General features: G+C 44.2%; 1 protein-coding gene across 1 annotated transcript in view; it reads right to left on the bottom strand.

Moving 5' to 3' along the window:
- The window catches only part of ASPDH (aspartate dehydrogenase domain containing), a 267,820-nt gene that overhangs the window by 54,355 nt on the left and 192,520 nt on the right, over positions 1-20,945 (bottom strand). Inside the window, exons 3-5 of the mRNA XM_078655309.1 lie at positions 16,734-16,878; positions 16,513-16,597; positions 5,563-5,712 (exon numbers count right to left, since the gene is read on the bottom strand). Of these exons, the coding sequence (XP_078511435.1) occupies positions 5,563-5,712; positions 16,513-16,597; positions 16,734-16,878 (380 nt within the window). The remainder of the gene's footprint in view (positions 1-5,562; positions 5,713-16,512; positions 16,598-16,733; positions 16,879-20,945) is intronic.

The raw sequence follows: 20,945 nt of genomic DNA, 5'->3' as shown, positions 1-20,945 counted from the left end.
GATGCCTCGAAACTGGTCCCAGGATGCTTGTTTCCAGGCCAGGGAGAACCTCTCTTGGTAGTTCGGGCTTGACCATTCCCATGAGGAACAGGGTCAAGGCTGATTTGCATATGGCTGGGTCCAAACTAGGGTGGCGTGGTGATCAAAACAATGATGGATTAAACCCAGATCTTTATGGCTGGGGGTGAATGTTTGCATTGTTCAGCATTCCATCCATCATTTGTTCCTTTTGCTTTTGTTGTCCTAAGTGGGAAAGATATGCCTAGACGTGGGTCTCGTACTGACAGCACCCTGGATTCAAGCTAGCCTGGCTGATGAAGGGTGATGCCCTGAAACCGGTCCCAGGATACTTGTTTCCGGTCCAGGGTGGACAGGGCTTGGCATTTCAGGCTGGACTGTTCCCATGAGGAACAGGGTCAAGACTGATTTGTATATGGCTTGGTCTAAACTGGAGTGGCATGGTGAGCAGAAGAAAATTTGGATTAAACCCAGATCTTTGAGTCTGAGGGTGAATGTATGAATTTTCTAGCATTCCATCCATCATTTGTTTCATTTACTTTTTGAAAGTAGGCATTTTCTTGTTCAGCCATTATGTGCGCCTCTGCTAGTTTGTATATTCACTGTCTATTTTTGGCGTGACAGGAGCTGGGGATGTGCAGTAACTGTAGACAGTCACAAGGGGGGTTGAGGTGTATTCTGCTTTTCCTGTGACTCATAGCCAGGCTGAAAATACCTCTCTGCATTTAGAATGGTGGGAGGAGTTTTCACAAGCACCTGAATAGGCTGTCTGCTCTGCACAATGCTGTCTCCACCTCCTGTAGTGAAGCTGGGCCAGAGAGGATAGAACTGATTTTTACCGAGCTCAGAGACTCTTGCAACAAAGACTGCAAAGAGAAAATGGGGCAAAAATGTTAGACCTTAAACCCCAGGACTTTAGATTACTTCTGTAATCAAGAGGAACCTCTACCAAGGAAGAGGAGCTGAAGAGCTGTAAGGAGGAGTACTGCCCTTTTGTTGTTTGATGCTTTGCTGGGTTGGCCTGCAGTTCCTACTTCTGCCAAGGAGAGGACAAAGACTGGAACTTTGTTGTGAATCTACTTGTGAAGAATCTCCAAGGGCTTGTGTGTGCTTGGCTCATCTTATGAAGTCTCAGGGCCACAAAGACTTCACCTCCAGCTTCCCTGAACTCCCCAGCTGGGAATTCCAACTTGCCAGAAGGTGCCTGTTCCAGTTCTAGGCCTCTTGAGGTTGTTCCTGTGGCAGGGAGATGAAAGAACTTGAAGAAACTAAGAAAATCGATGCATCGCCCTTCCAGCGCCTGTGTTTCTAAAGCAGGACCGCAGAGAGGGAGACATTTCCAAGCTATGCCGCTCGCGGCGTCCTGTGGAACGATCTCCAAAGTCCGAGATCACCACACCAACTCAGGTCCTTCAGTTCAGCTGAAATAATCGGCGCATTGGGGGACTGCGGCTGAAGAAATCAACACAGTGCCTGTTTTCCGGCACTGCATCATTCTCCGGCGCATCCCGGATTTCCATGTATCGCACCTGTGCAGCATGTTTTCTGACGCACTCCCACAGACCAGAACTGTCTGTGGGTGGTGAACTTAAATTCATTGCTAGTGCAGATCAGACTACCCAGCTGGTCTGTCACTTTTCTGTGGGAAGGCCCACTTGTATCCCCGTCACCAGGATTCAAATATAGTCCTCATGAGCTAATGCCATTGCCATGACGTTTGAGCGTATTTGTCAAGCCTCAGGAATGCTAATCAAACAGTTTACAATTCAGATGTATTCAAACATGCCTAAGACAGACATGATCCTAAAAATAGTCAGTATCAAAAGCATTGTGACAATAGGCCATTAGGAAATCATTGTTTAGCTTAACAGAGCTGGCTAAATCCAAAACAGAAATTAGTTTCTTAACACTAAAGATAACCTCTTTAGTACCCTCATTATTTGACAGCAAATCAACATAGTTTTCCAGCCAAAGGGTTTGGCAAATCCAATAGGTCTGGCTTTGGCAAACCTACAATGCATTTGTTTGGGCAAAAATATGAAATCAGCATTAAAGAGTGACAGTCTCACTCACCTTTATGTACATGGGAGACTGACTAGCATTGTCAGTACATTTTTTGAGGTTGAACCTGGGCAGCACAAGCGCTGCTCTGCGAGGCATGCTGAATTCAGGTAGGGACTAGAAGCTCCGCTCACTCTCCGCCAATATTTTTCAGTGGTTTGTGTCATTTCCACTGTAAACTGTTCATTGATCAATAGGCTAAGTAGTCCCTCCCTAGTACCGCCTTGTCTCATTTTGTAACCTCCCATTGTGACACCCCTTGTTAAGTGTGTTGTTACTCTGTAGGCTTTAATTACAGCCTCCGAGAATTATTTTCCCAAATAGCTTTGTGGACACACTCTCTCCTAACACTTTTGTTTTATTTTCATAGCACGGACGTCAACACATTTTCAATGCAATTGGTCTCGCATTTGTGAGAGTTTAAGCTATTGACATTGTAAATGACTATGCCTTTTATTTATCTGTTTTAAAAACAACTCATAAATAAAAGACATTGGCATTTACAATACCAAACGCTCAAACTCTCATAAATGCGAAACCTATTACATTGCAAATGCTCGTTATAGAAGTCTTCAATGTCTGTCAAGATCAATGTTGCATCATCCACATTTCTGCTGCAGTTTTACTACCAACCACTAGGTGGCCATAAAATGCAGCAAACGGTTGATGCTTAAACATTACTCTATTTTATTAAATACAATGTTACTGTTGGGAGCAGGACAAAAGAAAAATCTACCAAGGGCGAAACCAATAAGCTCCTGTGTGTGTATCAAACAAAGAAATGGAGACGGAGGAAAGTCACAAATAAGAGCAAGGCATCCAAGACTAACACAGAGCCATCCAACCTTGAGCAATGATTTGCTCTGTGGAGTATTCTATACAATGCTGTCTGTCACAGACAGCTGGAGGTGTTTGTAGCGAGACTGCAAACATAAGCCGCTGCAAAAGAATAACATGAAATACAATCAGCAATAAAAAGTTAATATTGGTTATTAGCCCTGAGACCAGCCCTGGACTCAGGTGTGCAGAAGCAAAATCAACTCACTTGAGTCGGATGCAACTAATGGCTGGAGTGGACTTAGACTTTGTCTATGCTTGCACAATTTGAATGACACGAACATATCATTGGATGAAAAGGACTGACCAACAGCCCCGTATGTATCTATATATGCATGTATTTTTTGTATAATTAATTTTTTTGAAAGCATGAAGCTGCCAAATAGCTAAGGCTGTCTCTAGACCAGACCTAAAAAAAAAACCATAAGGGTAATACTCAAGCACTTTTTATCTATGAGAACCAGGGCGTTATTTAGATTCATGGTGGTATCTGACCATCCACCAGAGGATGGCGGTCATAGTCTCCACCACCTTCACAGATTACCGCTCGCCATATTTAAAGATCTCTGGGGTATATTATCAAGGGGTTTATCTCCGCTTTTTTGGCTTTAAAAGCCAAGAAAGCGGAGATAAAATTATCTCCCTATTACCAAGCTGTCGCTAACACCAGTTAGTGACAGCTAATAGGAGATAGCGACCATCTTGGGCCCCGCTTTGCATGTCAGTGATATTTATCACTAATGACATGCAAAGTGGGCGTGCCAAGATGTTAGCGACTGGAAACAGTCGCTAACATCGCTATCTCCTATTACCAACTTTTGGAGATATTCGCGCTAAGCGCGAATATCTCCAAAAGCTAACACCTGCCCTGAGCAGTTCTTCACCATGTTATCCAATGGGAGGTGGATAACATGGCTAAGAGCATTTGCTCGATAATGCATGAATATCGCTGACTTTTCAGCGATATTCATGCATTGCGGCCGTTTTTTATCGCATTTGCGATAAACCTTGCTAATAGCAAGGTTTATCTGCGATAAAAATCGCCGATGTGCGGCGATAATTTTTGTCTCTAAACAAGTTAGAGACAAAAATTATCGCTAGTTGTTGGTAATATACCCCTCTGTCTTTTGGGCGGAGATCTCTAAGCCTTCAGAGGAGCTGCATTTATGGCTCAGCCAGCCTTTTTTGCTTTTCAAAAACAAACTTTCAAAGAGATAGTTTGTCTTTGAAAAGCAAAACATTTGGGAGTTTACTCCCATGTGTGTAATCATTTTGATTTTTTTCTGTCTGAGACTACCAGGCTTTTCATGATGGTCCCTAACAGGATAAGAGTACATCAGAACATCCTCATTAAATGTGGTGGATGGTCTGAGGTACTTACACTGTCAGCCCCATGTCTGTCAGGTTGTCGCTCTGATGTTTGCAATGGCAAACCCAGAATGGCCTCTACCAGCAGAAGCTTAACAGTTTATAGTATCTATATAGTATAGGAGGACCATCAGTTTGGCAGACAGGATACTGCGCCATGTTTGTGGCTGAGTACACGGTCAGCCAAGCTCCAATTATCCCCCTAAGTGTTTGCAATGTCTACAAGTATCTTCTTCCATCTCTCCTGAGAAAAGTAAGTGATAGAGTCCAAACACATCTAGACATTGGAGCAGAAGCCGATGGGCCTTATTATGATTACATAGGTTCATCGGACAGCCATAGCCACGGTGGCAGTGTGGGCAGTTGGGCACCGGCAGTCTAACCCCCCATTACAACTTGGGCAGTCAGACCGCATTAGCACCACCGCAAACACCAGGGATCAGAGGTCCGTGGCAGTTTTGCAGCTGTCTTGAGGCTGCAATTTGCTTGGCTGGGCCGCTGCCGCCCTGCCAAACATCTTATGGTTTTCCTCACTGCCACATGTTTCATGGCGGTGGTGGCGAGGAAACCTTGTGCACCCCCTGTCTGCACGCACCCTCAGTTCCTGCACAGCATGGATTTGTAAGTCTATGTCTTGCAGGAACTGCCTTTGACGCTCCTATTACAGTGGCTTTTCAAAGGCATGGCCAAAGAACTGCCCACCAGAAACATTTCTATAAGTCGTACTCTGGCAGGTGATTTCTTATGGCTTTGGCAGTCTCAGAGCAGGGCGGCGGCATGGCAGCCTGCTATGAGACTGCCAAACTCATAATAAGGCTCTACGTCAACTCTTCTTTGGATAAAGCCCACAATCCTTACATGATTATTTCCTAATTATGTTTCTTGAGCTACAGGTATCACAAAAAGTGGACCATTGTATTTTGGTCATTCTAGAGAATATTGCTGAGCTAGGGAATAATGAATTATGCTACAGAGTAAAGCTACCTCTTTTGCCAGTTTTTTAAAGGGATTGGAGATGCATCCAGGTCAAAGATCTTCCATTGATAAAGAATAAATTACATTTATTCAGCATCATACTATGTCAATCAGCAACTCATTTCCTGACCACCCCGCCTTTCCTGATAGATTAAGAGCACACAGATGTCTAAAGCTCCAGTGGATGGATAACACCATCAGGGATAATATAAAATATAACTGATCAAAGGGATTGGAGTTTTATAGGCGAATCAGGCACATACATGTACCATAAGTTTAGTAAAGCTCTTTAGGATCTCTCACCTTTAGAGTCCCTCTGTCGGCCATCTTTTGAATATCTTCTCCACCCCACAAGGCCCCACGCGGGATGTACAGTGTATTCTGGTGCAATGCCACTGCCTTCCGCAGAGACTGCTCTGTAGCTCGGTCAGCCAAGGCCGTGGGGGATCCAACCTAATAGGAGAGGTTAGAAGAGCAAAACAAGACCATGACCTTTTTTTAATAAAAACCTGAATTCAGAAAATGTATAGTCGATAACCATTAACCTGGACTGTGGTCTGAGCTGTGCTGGTCTGCAGGACAATGCTGGCTGTGGTTGTGCAGTGTGCACTACTATTCTGTCTAATTCTCTTCCATGAGGAAACACTATCTATGGGATGGGTCCATTTAACAGCTTCTGATCACTGTGTTGTGTGTTGACATGCTTTATGTGCAATTACTGTGTTAGATGTGGGCCTTGGCTCTATCAGAGTGCTGGCTGGACTGTGGTGACTGTGCCGCCTATGGACCTGCTCTATCCACCGTGTCTCATCCTAAGAATGCAGTGTTCTGTTAAACCACTGTCTATCAAAGTAATATGTGTCGAACATGTATATGTAACACCTCTGGGACTAGACATGTAGTATTGCTCGCATTACTTACCAGTAATCTTCATTACTTCGAGTCATAGTCTTCCGCCAAGTGGGCCTCGCTGATTGAACAACTGCTTCGGTTGACACCTCAAAATAAAAACTTGTGTCATTTGCCCCTCTTTACCATATGTCATGATCATATGACTGATAACTGAGGGGTCTTGACAAAGTGCTCAAAAAACAAGCAGCACACTTTAAAAACCAAGTATGATTTTTTCCCACCCTCCAACATACCCCCAAGGGAGCGGAGGGAGGGAGGGAAGTAAGACTGTGATGAGGAACACTATGACTCGGAGTAATGAATATTACCGGTGGGTAATCCAAGCATTATCTCCTTCACCCGTCTTCCTCATCACAGAGTATAACCAATCAATACACAAATTTCAGACATAGACAAATATATTAACTGTGACTACAAAATTATTGCACTGTGGAGAGAACTGCAGAACCAAAAGAAGAAAATAACACTGCCCTCTTTCTCAATTTGTAGTGTGAAATGAAAATGAAGTTGCTGAAGCACAGACATACTTTAAGTAACCCCATAAAGAGGGCATGCTTCTGGTTGAACAACCCTGGATCAAGGAAGGGATAGGGACATTAGCTTTCTGATATGCCAAATAAATAGTCATTAGGATCCAGCAGTAGAAGGATGGTGACCCTTTTTTGCTAGTCTAAACGTCACAAATATATATTCTACTGCATGAACTGAGGCAGTTCGCTGTAGATATATAGAAAGGGCTCTATGAGGATCCAACCAGTGCCAAATAGATGCCTGCTTATTAGAAGGAAAAAGAAAAAACGTAAGCAACACTAAATTCAGGGATAAATGAAAAGACAATGTGACTTTGGGGAAAACGGATGCGTCAGGTCTGAGAACCATTTTGTCATTAAAAAAATTCAAAAAGGGCTTGATAGCCAAGAGGGCCTCAATGTCACCCAGCCTATGCCAGTGGAGATGGCAACAAGAAAATAAACCTTAAGGGTCAGGAACATTAGAGATACTGAGTCTAAAGGTTCAAAAGTTTAGTAAAGCCAAAAGATCTAAGGGCGGATCCAAAGAAGGGACATAAGTATGTACCCCAATCTTTGTATGAAGAATCTTCTCAGAAGTCTAGAAACCTGCATGTCAAGGGTATCTATGTCAGAACCCATAATGGCTTTAATTGCTTCTCACTGGTTGTGGAAGCATATAACTCCATTAGAAATCCATCTCTCAAAAAATCCCAAATTAAGGAGCCCCGACAGGATGAGTCAATGTAACCCTTGGAGATACACCAAGAATCAAAGTGTCTTGAGTGTCTCTCGTAAAGAGTCAAAGTAATTAACTTTCTGGAGTTCCGGATAGAGACCTCAGAGAGCAATCTAAGGCTTTTAATCTTTGCCTTTCAAATGCTTGACTGTTAGTGAGCTCTTTTTCTGTGGAAGTAGATGGAACCTGCGAGGATAAGGTGATATGAAAAATATCCATGGTGTTTTCACCTCCAACTTGGATAACAGAGTAAACCAGAGTGACATCATTGTGCAGCAACCAGAAGAAACTCTGCTCATTCCTTCCCGATCTTGACTAAGACCTTCATCAAAGAAAATGGAGAAAAGGCAAACATAAGTTCCTTGAGCCACCTGAAACTCATAGCGTCCACCCCACAGGCCTGAGGATGTGGACAGAGCGAGCAAAACTTCAGGGGAATAGTGTTGTGTGGGGAAGCAAACAACTCCAACCACAACTTTCTTCTTCTGTTTTGAACATTCAGAAGAACCAAGGGAATCATAGTCATGGGCTCTGAGGATGCCAATGGGCAACTCAATTTCTTCGCCTGTCATTCTCCCTGCCACTTGATTGTCTGTGCAAATTCTGACTACCTGATCATTGAGGAAGGATGCTAAAGCTAATATATTGCTGTGAGTTCCTTCCTGTTGGAAGAATGGCTGTATTCCTTCCTGGACCATAAACCTTGAACAGAGTGTGTCTGCATTATTGCCCTGCAACCCAGACTGCTACCATCTGTGGTCACTGTAACGAGAAGAGGAGGAGATAACAAAACCCCCTTGATCAGGTTGGAAGGATTCAACCACATTGCAGCTTGGGCACTATCTCCTGTAGTATGAGAGCTATGAGTTTGTAGTTCTGTGACATTGGACCACAGTGACCCAAAAGATACTTCACTAGGGTATAAAGGTGAAGACGAGCCCAGGGAACCAAAGACAAAAAGGATACCATGTCTCTCTGAACTGCTAACCACAGTCTTACTGAGGTTTCTCAGTGACCGAGGAGATGAGTTAACTGGTTCCTCAGTTGCTCTTACCTTGCTGGTTGAAGGAACACCATCCCAACATTTGTCATAAAGAGGGCTACAATAAACAGCCTCTGTATTGGTTTAAAATGAGACTTGGCTTTTTTTTAGATAAAACCCATTAGACAATAAAACTTTGCAGACCAGTTGGACTGCCTCCTGACCCTTTGAAAAAGAAAAGGTAGATATCGACGAAAGCAAATCAAAATATATCTAGAGAATGATGGTTACCCACCATAGAATCTTCGTGAACACCCTGGGTGCCAAAACCAGTCCAAATAGCAAGACACGTACCTGGAAGTGATTTTCAAAAACATGGAATCCTAGAAACTTCTGAGAACTGTGCTGTATTGGTAACTAAAGAACATTCCTGGAGATATTAGAGGAAGGATGGATTGCAAAGTTACCATCTTCAATCATTGGTAAGGAATGAACTTGTTGATGTTTTTCAAATCCACAACAATATAGAAGTCTCCTGGTTGCTTTTGTACCAGGAACTTGATAGATTAACATCCTAGACCTCACTTGTGTTCTGGCACTGGGAGGATGGCACCATTGTTGATGAGATCTAAAATTCTCTTCATTAATCTTTGCCATTTCAGCGGGCATCAAGGTGAAAGTGTGGAGATTAAAAAATTCTATGATTCTGGGGAAAACTGAACTTGATAACCCTCCTGGGCAACCTGGAGGACCCAGGCATCTGAGACGTCCACCTGCTATAGTAGAGGAACCACCCCCCTCAACCCCTGGCACGTCCCCTGCCACAAATGGGATGTCATAATTCCTTGGGGGTAGATTGACCAAAAGTCCACCTATAACTGAATCCTCTCCATCTCCCGCAGGGAGAATTGACCCCAGATTATTATGGTCTCATGCAGATTTCTTTACAAGTTCCTCAAACTCAGGAAAGAACAACTTGCTGCCATTGATTGTTGCGGCGGAATAAATACCTTCAGCAGTTGTCCTTATTTGCTGTAGGTTAAACTATCTCGTCTATATACATTTATATACCCTGAGTGCTTGAATTTGCTTGTTTTCACAGTATACATTTTGTATCTTGCCTGTGGTTTTCTGTTTTTACTGTTACAACCTATTTGATATTTATACAACATAACTGCTTTTCTATCTGTTTATTGCCTTTGTTCTCTAGGTCTTCACTTATTTTGAAATTTGTACAGCGCTCTGATATTGGCGCTATATAATACTCTGTAAATAAATACATTAAATAAAAGGTGACTACATACCTCCGTTCGATGTTCCTAGAGAGCAGAGACAAGGGGATGCTCCCATTTGTCCAATGAGTTGCAAATATTGCAGTCATTCACAAGCAGGGTAAATCCAATACCAGCTGCGGGTCCTACAGAACTATATCACTGCTGAATGCAGAACCTAAGATTCTAGCTAAATTACTAGCTACACGATTGATTAAGGTAATTGACACATTGGTGCACTCCGACCAGTCAGGCTTCATGCCACGCCGGAATACCGCTCTTAATTTACGTCGGTTACATGGTGCTCTGGGTACAATGCCAACAATCCTAGAACCCGCCATACTGGTATCCCTGGATGCCACCATGGGATTCGATATGGTTGAGTGGCCCTACCTCTTTGCCGTATTAGACAAGCTAGGTTTTGGACCAAACTTCAAGAGCTGGGTCCGTCTGCTGTATTCTAAACCCATGGCTCAGGTTGTCGTGAACAACTGCAAGTCATCAGCTTTCCAATTGAGCTGTGGCACACACCAGAGTTGCCCTTTGTCTCCACTCCTGTTTGCGTTGGCCTTGGAGCCCCAGGCGGCATGGATCCACAGTGATCAAGTGATTCGCGGGATGCGGTGGTCACCGGGGTGGGAAGATAAGATATCACTACATGCAGACGATGTTTTGTTGTTCCTGACCTCCCCAAAGGCCTCCATGATTAGCCTCCTTGACATTCTCACGGTGTATGGGGGATTCTCTGGATTCACCATCAACTGGTCTAAGTCCGTAGTGTATGTCCTACAGGGAGCACCGCAGAACCTTCCATGGGGCTGCCCGATTCAAATAGTTTCGGAAAGTTTTCATCACGCTGAATGCAGACCTCCTGGTACGATGGGGGTTAGCCTCCCTGATGTTAAAAAATACTATTGGGCGTCTCATTTGGCAGCTATCAATCATGGGATCTACGGTCAACCGGATGAACCAGGGTATGCCATGGATCAATGGCTGCTCCCTGGGGGTGAATATACCAGAGCGCTCTAGGCCAAGCCCCGCAGGTTTCCCCTCACAGGACCCACTGCACATTCGGTTCATGTCTGGCATGTGGCTAGCGGGCAGCTGGGATGGGACCACAGGCTTACCCTGGCAACTCCACTGTGGAACTCTGAGGGACTGGGAAGCCTGTGGCAATAAAAGGGTTTCGACAAATGGGGTCTGATAGGACTCTCACGGATCAAAGACATTTGGAGTAAGGAGACTATTCTTCCCCTTGCCTCCCTTCAACAGCAGTACCATCTGGCAGATTCCGAATATTTCCGTTATCTCCAGGTATGGCATGCCCTACTCACACAAATTAGGAGTAAAATCCACATTACCGGAGGCATCTCCTTTGGAGGACAGGATACTTGATGGCCACCTCCCGGAGAAAAACATTTCCCTGCTTTATAAAAAGCTGATCAATAACATGGGAGATCCCTTACAATCTCTGAGGGAGAAATGGTTCAGTGACGGTATAGAGCTAGATGAGGAAGATTAGCAAGAAGCGGTCTCCTCTCCGAGAAAAGTGGTGATCCAGGTAAGACTGAGACTGGTACAGCTCAAAATTCTGGACAGGATTTATTATACAGGGCCGAACTTGGTTCATATGGGTACAGCAGAAACGGGGGAGTGTAGGCGTGGGTGCAGGGACGTCGGCACATTTAAACATATCATATGGGACTGTGTACATATACAGACCTATTGGCAAGCCACACATCAAACTTTACGAGAGGATCTGAAAATGAACATGCAGCCGAAGGCCCATAGATGCCACCTAAATATCTGGAAACCTACAGACCTCAACTCCTATACTACCTTGTGGGCTACTCTAGCTTTAATGATTGCGAAAAGGGACATTGCACAGCACTGCGGGGCACGCCAGTCACCTACACTTAGACAATGGGAGGAGGGTCTTGACTGGGGCACGTTCAGGGAGAAATCGGTCTATACAGCAAGAGGATGCCCTGGGAAATGGAATTGAGTGTGAGGGTCGTGGAATCATTACAGACGAGATATCTGTGTTCCACCAGCTCCAAAACAAGATACGGAAACTCTTGAAACCCCTTGAAATACCCTAAATAGTACACTGTGATTTGATTTATCATGTCTCATGTTGCAATTCAAAACATTGTATGGTTCCATGCTCGTGAATGTAACTGGTGTATTTTGTTGATGATGTCTAATAAAGTTTTATAAAAAATTGTAGGTGACTTAGTAGAGATTTCTGGCTTTTGTTCATGCTCCAGGATCTCATCCATGTGTGTCTTTCAGCTGCCACTTCTGAATCTGAAGCCGAAGCATCTGCACATAGAGAATCAAAGTATTTGTCCGATAGGAATCAAAACCTTTTGTTTCATCAATGTCAGACGTGCAGAAGCATCCTCCCCATGCTGAAGCTCCTCTGCTTAGGTATGAAAATCTTGAAGGAGTGACTGGGTTATATAAGACGTTTAAGCCCAGCCTGAATGGCAAAGTCAGAGACAAAATAGGATTTTTTAAAGAAAACGTAGACTTTCCTATCGATTGGGTCAGCCCAAGATGCTTCCTCTAGTATAATGGACCCACTAGAAGAAATCTAATTTACCAGAGAGTCCACTTTAACATTTGAAGGAAATGAATTCTAAAATTTGTCGAGAGAATAAACCTCTGAAAAGAATAGTGGGAAAGTTGATTTCTCCACATGCCCAGTCTTTAGGCAATAATTCTCTTATCTTGTTGATACTGAGGAAAAAACATTTCTCCTCCTTTCTCTGATAAGTGGAAGGCAAGGAGAGGTTCCCCCTTAAAAGCTCCAAAACCTCCCTGAGCTGTGATCCTTAAATATATCTTCCATTCTGTTCTCTTTGCGTGTGCGACACATCAATGTCCATAGCAAACTTTGTCTATTTTGGAGGAGAAGAGGCATCTCTAGCCCCCAAAGTAGCAACAGCTGTTTTTTTTTATCATGTCTTGTAATAAATCTATATATGGTTGGAGAGGTTCAGGGTTAGGGAACTAGGGCAGTTCCTCCTCCAAGGAGGACTCCAAATTCTTCCTCTTGGAAGGGTGTTTATTAGGAGGATCCATTGAAATAAAAGGTAAGACCAGCAGAAAATGTTTCACCTCAGTTACGAATATGAAATGAGGATTATGAATGTCACATTTAAATATCTCCAGTGACCTTTTTGCCTAGCACCCGAAGCGTGGGAGCATGCGGAAGCAGTCCTAAGCAAAGATGGAAAAAGCGCAGCCCGCTTGATCTTTGTGGTCCAGCAACCAAAGGCGAGATTGAGCAACAACCTTGAGAGCCTTTGAAATGAACACCAACATCTGGCTAATGGATGTGAGCATCTGGGTGCCTGAATAACTCATTCCTAATCGCTAAGCTAGGGAAACTGATAAATATTTCTATCGCACTCCTAATTGCTCAGTTGAGGAACACAAAAAGACACCCAGCAATGAAAACACTCATGGTGTTTAAAACAGAAGGCAGCTGGAGCAGGCCTAATCAATAAAACATTGATATTTATTAATAAAATAACAAAACATAACTCTGGGCTTGATCTGGCAACGATGGTACAGAATAACAAACAGGAAGTACTTTGTCACGGCTCCTCCTTTATTAGTCATGAGATCATCAGTCAAGCAGGATTTACAAAGCGCGTCTAATCACCCAACAAGGTATCCAGGCGCTTGCAGGTCCTGGATGTTTATTCAAACAGTCAGGTCTTGAGGATCATTCGGAATTCCGGAATTGAGGTGATGTCTGTGTCTCAGAGCGTCTCCTGTGTTGGGGTTACCACTTGAATATCTTACGTATCTTGTGCAGAGTGTGGAAGCAGGTGGAGGAGACAGCATTGATCTGTGATTTCATGGTGAGCTTGCTTTCAATGATAATTCGAAGGTTTCTGGCATGGTCAGAGGGAGTATGTGCGGGTCCTAGGTCTGATGTCCATCAGGAGTCATTCCATGTGTTACAGCTGTTACTGAACAACAATATTTTCATCTTGTCTGAGTTCAGTTGCAGGCAGTTGTTCTTCATCCAGTAGTCGACACTCGTCATGCATCTGTGGAAGTTGGTTCTGGTGGTGGTGGGAAAGTAGGTGAGAGGAAGGATGAGATGGGTGTCATCTGCACATGAAATTATGCGGAGACAGTGGGATCTAACGATGTTGGCCAGTGGGGTCTTATATGCGTTGCAGAGCGTAGGGCTGAAAGATGGGTCCTGGGTACACCACAGGTGATCTTGAGTTTTAAGGTGAAAGGAAGGAGGTGCTCCACCTGAGTGCATCACCTTGGATGCCAAATTGGTGGAGCCTTTCAATCAACGTGAGGTGAGATATATTGTCAAAGACTGCAGAGAGATCAAGGAGGATCAGAGCTGCTCTTTCTCCTCAGCTGAGGAGGGTTCAGATGTCGTCAGAGGCTGCGACCTGGGCGGTTTCGTGCTGTGATTTCTGCTGAATCTGGGTTTGTAGGCATCCAGTAGCTGGTTCTTCTCCAGGTGTGTCATGAATTGCTTGTTGATGATCTTTTCCAGTAGCTTCACTGGTAATGGAAGCAGAGATTGTCCAGTAATGTGTGAGTGCGTTGGTGTCGGCGGACAATTTTTTGAGTAGTGCTCACTTTGGCGTGTTTCCAGGGATCTGGAAATTTTGAGGTGGTGATAGAGGTGTTGAGGAGGGTGGTGAGTTCCTGGCCGATCCTTTGTTTTCCAAGGTTGAAGATGTGTTGTGGGCATGGGTCTGGGCAAGCTACTGAGTGGATGGTTGTTATGGTGGAGGTGGTGTCCTGGGTGGAGAGGAGGCTCCAGGTGATCAATCTGTGGTTTGTTTCGATTGCGGTGGTGGCGTATCTGTTGAGGAAGACCGTAGATGTGGTTTGGGGTTCGAAATTTCTGTATATGGTTGTGATCTTCTCATGGAAGAAGTCGGCGAGGCTGTTACACAGCTCCTGGGAGGGTGTGATGTTGTTTTCTCTGGCAGCAAGGTTGGTAAATTCCTTAACAATGTTGAAAAGTTCCTTGATGTTGTTGCTGGTTTTGAAGCGTGTGGCTAAGGCTGTCTTCATTTCTGCCCTCAGCATGTGGTGGCAGAGGTTGTGGGAGGTCTTGAAGGCTGTCCTGTTGGAGGTGTCCTTGCTGGTGGTCTATCTCCTCTCCAGCTGTTTGCTGTATTGTTTCATTGTTTTGAGTTCTTGGGTATACCAGCAGGCCTTTTTAGGGGCTTTTCTCTGGATGTTGCTCTTTATGAGGATGATGCTGTTGGCGCAATTGATGATCCAGGCATTGAAGTTCTTCACTCCTTGTTCTAGGTTGGTGGTGGTAGCGGGGTTGATGGTGTAGGAAGTCTGTCCAGCTGTTTCTGAGATTTTATTTCACCTCCATTGGGGGTGCTTGTCGTCTTTGGGGTGGCAGTGCAGGGGCTAGAAATGCTGAACTGATTGATGGAGTGATTAGTCCATATGAGTTCTGTAACACGGCTGTACTTAACGTGGTTGCTGGAGGTGAAAAGGGGGTCCAATGTGTGTCCGGCGGTGTGTGGAGGGCCGTGGATGATCTGGGTCATTACGAGCCTGCTCATACTGCTGACGAGGTGTGTGGTGTTGTTGTTGTTCGGGTCGTTGATGTGGAAACTTAGGTTTCCGAGGAAGATGTAGTCCTAGGAGTCTAAGGCTAGGGGCTCAATTAAGTCTGCAATGGTGTTGCAAAAGCTGGAACGTAGGCCTGAAGGTTGATATGTGAGGGTGGCTCTGATGGTTGACTTGTCGTCTGTGTGAAGTTGAGATGTTCCATGGGGTTGGTGGTGTTGCCGATGGTGGTGGTGGTGCAATGTATGGTCTCTTTGTGGACGATGGCTGTTCCTCCTCCCGGCTTGCCGGTGTGGTCCTGGTAAGTGATTCTATATCCATCGGAGATTGCTGTGGCAATGTCTGGGGCAGATGTGGGGTTGAGCCAGATGAGGAAGATGATGTTGGGTGCAAGGGTGGCAAAGAGGTCCAATAATTTGGTAGACTGCTTGCATAGTGAGGATGTGTTGAGAAGGGCGCCTTCGAGTTGGTTATTTTGTTCAGGTGGTGTCTGTGGTGTAACTATTCATGGTGGGGCTGGTCAATGGGCTGGTGTGTGTGCTGTGGCAGGGTAAGTGGCAATGAGTGCATGTGAAAGGTTCAACCGTGGAGTGTGGGTCGTGCAGTGGCAGTGTTTCTTTGGGCATTTGGGGTCAAGGTTGTATAGCTCGGCGATGGTGTATCTCCAGGGGTGGGAGGGCCAGGGGTCGTGGTGCTGGGCATGGTCCAGGCATGAACGGACGCAGAAGGGTTTGCCTTTGGCACACCAGTGCTGCGCTCAATGCGCTGTTGCACTGTGGCCTGAATTATGTAGGTCCTGTGGTGGGATGGGCTTCTGTTGGTGGGAAGAAGGGTGAGTGGGAAAACCGGCGTGGGATAACCCCAGCAGAAAAACCAGGGCAGCAGAGGTGTCACTGGATCAGACTGGAACAAGCATGAGCTGGAGTCCACAGGCAAGTGGCAGACAAGGTGGCCAGGTGCCTACTCATCATGATATGTGGTAAAGAAGGGCAAATAACAGACATTTTTATTTCTGGGTGAACTGTGTGTAAGGGGAGGAGTTGCTCAATCCGTGAGGCTTAAAATACATAGGGAGCACAGTATGTAAAAGGCAGGAAATGAAGGTAATGCTCTATTTACTTGTATTCAGCATAGTACTGGTCAGTGGTGAGTCTGAGCGAGACAGAGAGTGAGAAGTATGAGGAGACAATGCAAATAAAAGAAAGGAAAATGAAGAATAAAAGATCAGAAAACAAACTAATAACATACCATAAAATGAGACGTGGAAAGGAATCTCTCGCCATATTCTCTTGTGATGCATGGATGGGCCACCTCCACAATGAGATCTGCCTGTCTGAAGTGGAGAAACCAATCAAAGACAAGGCAGAAAGAGAAAACATAAGGAGTCTGAGAGTGAGACATGTAGGACCAAAGATGCCTGTTCCAAAACTCCAAGCCCCATGTTATATCCTAGACCTGTGTTCATTTACCTCTCTCTGAATTCACTAAGGTCATGGAGCTGTAGCTGGGCTGGCACCTTCTCATCCATTTTTTTAAGATCCCGATTCCAAACAAACACCAGTTCATGGTGACTCCAGGAGCCCTCGTTCAATAGTCTGTCCACCAGATATTGACCTAAAGAAAATTAAAAGAATAGGCTTCATTAAGAGCAAAGCCGTATGGAGGAAGCCATTCCATGACCATTAAGAGTGACAAATCACAGATCCTCTTCTCAGTGGCCAGGCACATACTCATACCACTCAGTGGAAACAGCGTCATACAATGGGGGGCCAAAAGCTTGAAGCCCTAATCCCTCCTACCGTAAAAACAGAACTCTCAGGTACACTGAGAAAATTATATTAAATCTGTATTACACAGAGTACCACACATTGTACATCATTTTTCCATTTAAATAAATTGTATTGCATTGTATTGCATTGTATTGTATTGTATATAGCATTGCATACCCCAAACCAGGCCACAAATTGTTCCAATGTGCATCAGATTTCTGGATGCACTTTTGTACAACTGGATGATTGCTGGATATAGTATGATCTGTTGGGTGAGGGGCATAAGGTTGAAAGATATTTCGAACAAGGTGCAACGATGTCACTGCGCATAACCATGAGTATGATGCAATCACACATACGCAGCATTTTAGGAGCAGTTGGAATCGATATTTGAGGCCACCAAGGGGCAGTTAGCGTCTGGGTTAGTGGAGTTCCTCCGCCTACATTCCATATGGACCCCACACAAAAATGACAGGAGCCCACCCCCAGTATGCACCTGTAAGCCACAAGGGTATTTGCAGTGCAGGGTCCGCTCATAAGCGACAAATGCCCAACCCCTAGTATGCATTGCTATGCACCTATTGTGGATACAATGCAAACCCAGTATTTAGTGCTATATATGAGTGTGGAATTTGTTCTCATTTCTATTTTGGATGTAACAACACATTTTGCGCTAACTAAAAATTGCAACAAAAAAAACAAGTGCCATAAACAACTGTTGCTCGTGTTCTGGTTGTTCGCATTGTTCCCATACTTCCACAGCGATAATTACGCACCGTGACATAGTGATGTAATTTTGGGAATTTCAAGTAACAAGCATAACGCAAAATGTGTGAAGATTTGCAAGATTAACTGATATTGTGTCGGGACCTAACAAAGTTACGTAGAAACAAGCACCACATTATTTTCGATTTAAATCTATGCCTACAGTAATACCGCAAATACCATTTGAAGTAATACAATTACTGATTCCATGCATGTTCTAACCTCTTAATGAAGGCCCTAGACTAGGAACTCATAACTATATTTACTCTGTAGTTTGGCATGTGTGGCATCTCACGTGCCACCTAGTGTCTGGCATCACTGGAGCTGCACATATGATCTAGACAGGAGCCAATTAATCGTTTATTGACATTTGGACACAACTGCATTTGTTCTGCATGATTTTATTTCAAGAGCAGAGGCTCATATTATTCTCGATTTAATCAAACAGCAGCAGTAAAGAGAAACAGAAAAAACTACACTACCCCTGAAGGGCATAGATCCAAACTGGCCAATGGGAATGTTAAAGTAGTACATCAACAAGAAACAAGAAATTCATACAGTACTCTTGACTGAGCTGAAGCAGTCCCCTCTTCTTGCTGTCACAGTCAAGATAGGTATTGTATTCGTATTGTCATTATTAACATTATTGTTCTTCAGGTCATTATAGTGTTCAATTAATTATTGTGCTTTTTTTCCAGGTGTGGTACAGTTCCACGACCAGTGGATGGCTCCCGGCAGCTTACATTTCCATGTCTCTCACTCAGAGCGAATAGGTGTGGCTAGGCTTTCCCCCACAGTGCTCCATATTACCTGTGTCAGAGGTGTTGCTCAGTTATAATTCCGAGAGACCATCTTTGTTCATGCCATTTCCCTATTTATAGGTATAGATTTGTTTCTCTAAAAATATGAAATTAATAATGCAAGATTTGTTTTTAAAAATGACATTACAAATATTAACAATTAATTCGAAGTATAAATTAACATACATATGTATGAAAAACATATATGTAATGTAATTCAAAAATTACAATATATATATATTTTTTTAATTAAAATGTGGAATATATATATCTATATAAATGCTTACTGGTGTTAGGCCCACCTGGGCGCCCAATCACAGAGGAGGGGGGGTGAGCCAAGGCAGCTACTGGCCATTTAATGCCGGTTGCAGTGTGGGTGCGCAGCAGATGTGCGTAGTGGGCGTGCCATAGGCAAGCCATCTGCGCCCGTCCGCAGACGTCCAGTGCCAGGGAGCAGTTATTTTACCCAAATAACATCCTACTCCCCAGCTGAGCATAAACAGCTTCACTCAGACAAACTCATACCCAATCCATCAACTTGCTCCAGCCTGGTCAAACATGGGTTTATTGTAATAGAACATTCTTTCTTGAACTACCATGTCCTAACTATAGGGCAGGACCCCCAGTCACAAGAGGGAATGGAGCTCGTAGGCTATCCCACCTGCTCCATGGTAAAGCATCAGCTAGATATATTTCTCCTAATAAAGTTCGAGCAGCCTGACATTCTTCTGCTAACAGAAACCTGTCTTTCTCAGGATTTTACCCCTGACAAGATGGCAGCCCTACCCAAGGATTACTACATCCTCCAAGACCACCGCCCTCAGGGGAAAGTGGGCTGAGGAGTAGCAGCCATAATACTCCATGATCGGAATTTAATTGCCTTAACGCAGCTAGATCTACCGTCAGTAGATAACCTTGTTGTCAAACTAGAATCCGATCTGTGTTCTGCTCTATAGGCGCCCTGGTAGCATGCCTTTATTACCACAATCCTTGGGCTAAGAGGTAGCTCAATTAATAATCAATCATGCAAATATTTTGCTGATTAGTGATTTCAGCTACTGGTCTAACGACACATCAGGCAGCCCTCAATCTGTCGAACTATCCGAGCTACTCACAGGGTTAAATCTTACTAATCAGGTGTCCTCCGTCACACACATTAAAGGGCACACACTTGACCAGGTCTGGACAGTCAACTTTGTCACGTCTGCCACGTCGGTTTCACCGTGCACATGGTAGGATCGGATTACTGACAGAATATCGAGGAGCAAAATATCGACCTACCAGAATATCGAGGAAAAGATATAGAATGCCAGAATATCGAATTCCTATCTACAAACAGGTAAGTACAACAATATTGAATCCAAAAAATCGTTGTAAATAATATAGTTTGTTAAAATATCAGATTTTTTAAATGTCTTAAAAGTAATGTAAAATTAATGAAATAATGAATATAATTAACTAAAACATACTTAAAAATACTTAAATAACCTTAAAATTAATAAATAATTATTGTAAGTTAAAAAAAATAAACATGCATTTTTATTTTTTTAATACATATATATATATATATATATATATATATATATATATATATATATATATATATATATATATACATACCACTGCTTCTCTCCACTGAAAACAAGCAGGACACAGCTCCGGATACCAACAGGGGATTTATTGAGCACAGCACAAACCAGTCCTCGCAGTTCGTGAAACGCTTTGTGGCAACAGGGGATTTGTTGAGCACAGCACAAACCAGTCCTCACAGTCCGTGAAACGCTTTGTGGCAGACGCGTTTCTAGCCGGATTCGGCCGTCATCAGTGCCGGTCTCTCAGGCTGGTGGTCACATCCCTGGACTCAGAGACCCCTCCCTTAAGGCAGTCTCCCGGCTCCTCCTCCTTTGCGCCGGTGTGGTTGTGGATTAGGGCAAAGTGCATGCTGGGTGCTGTGGTCCAACTGGGTCCAGCATACAGTGAAGCAGACCCAAAACACCAAGTGATGCCCCAAGTTCAGGGCGCTGGGCACAGCACTCGCAGACAATGTCCTGATAGAATCGTCCCGCTCTACCTCTGTTGGTATCCTTATCAGGCAGCATGCATACTGCCTACTCTCTCCCCGCACTCAAATAACCGCCAAATGGCAATGACTAGTTGTTTGGGGCGGCGCCGCATTTTAGCACTGTTAGTACTCACACCGAAAGATTTGCTGAGTGAATGCGGAGCACCAGAACGAGAGGGTGTGTCCTTAAGCCGGTATCAGCAAACCGGCATTATAGATCCATACCACTGCTTCTCTCCACTGAAAACAAGCAGGACACAGCTCCGGATACCAACAGGGGATTTA

The sequence above is a fragment of the Lissotriton helveticus genome, chromosome 7 (assembly GCF_964261635.1).
Source record: "Lissotriton helveticus chromosome 7, aLisHel1.1, whole genome shotgun sequence".
NCBI lineage: Eukaryota > Metazoa > Chordata > Amphibia > Caudata > Salamandridae > Lissotriton > Lissotriton helveticus.
This window is presented reverse-complemented; position numbering and strand designations above follow the sequence as displayed.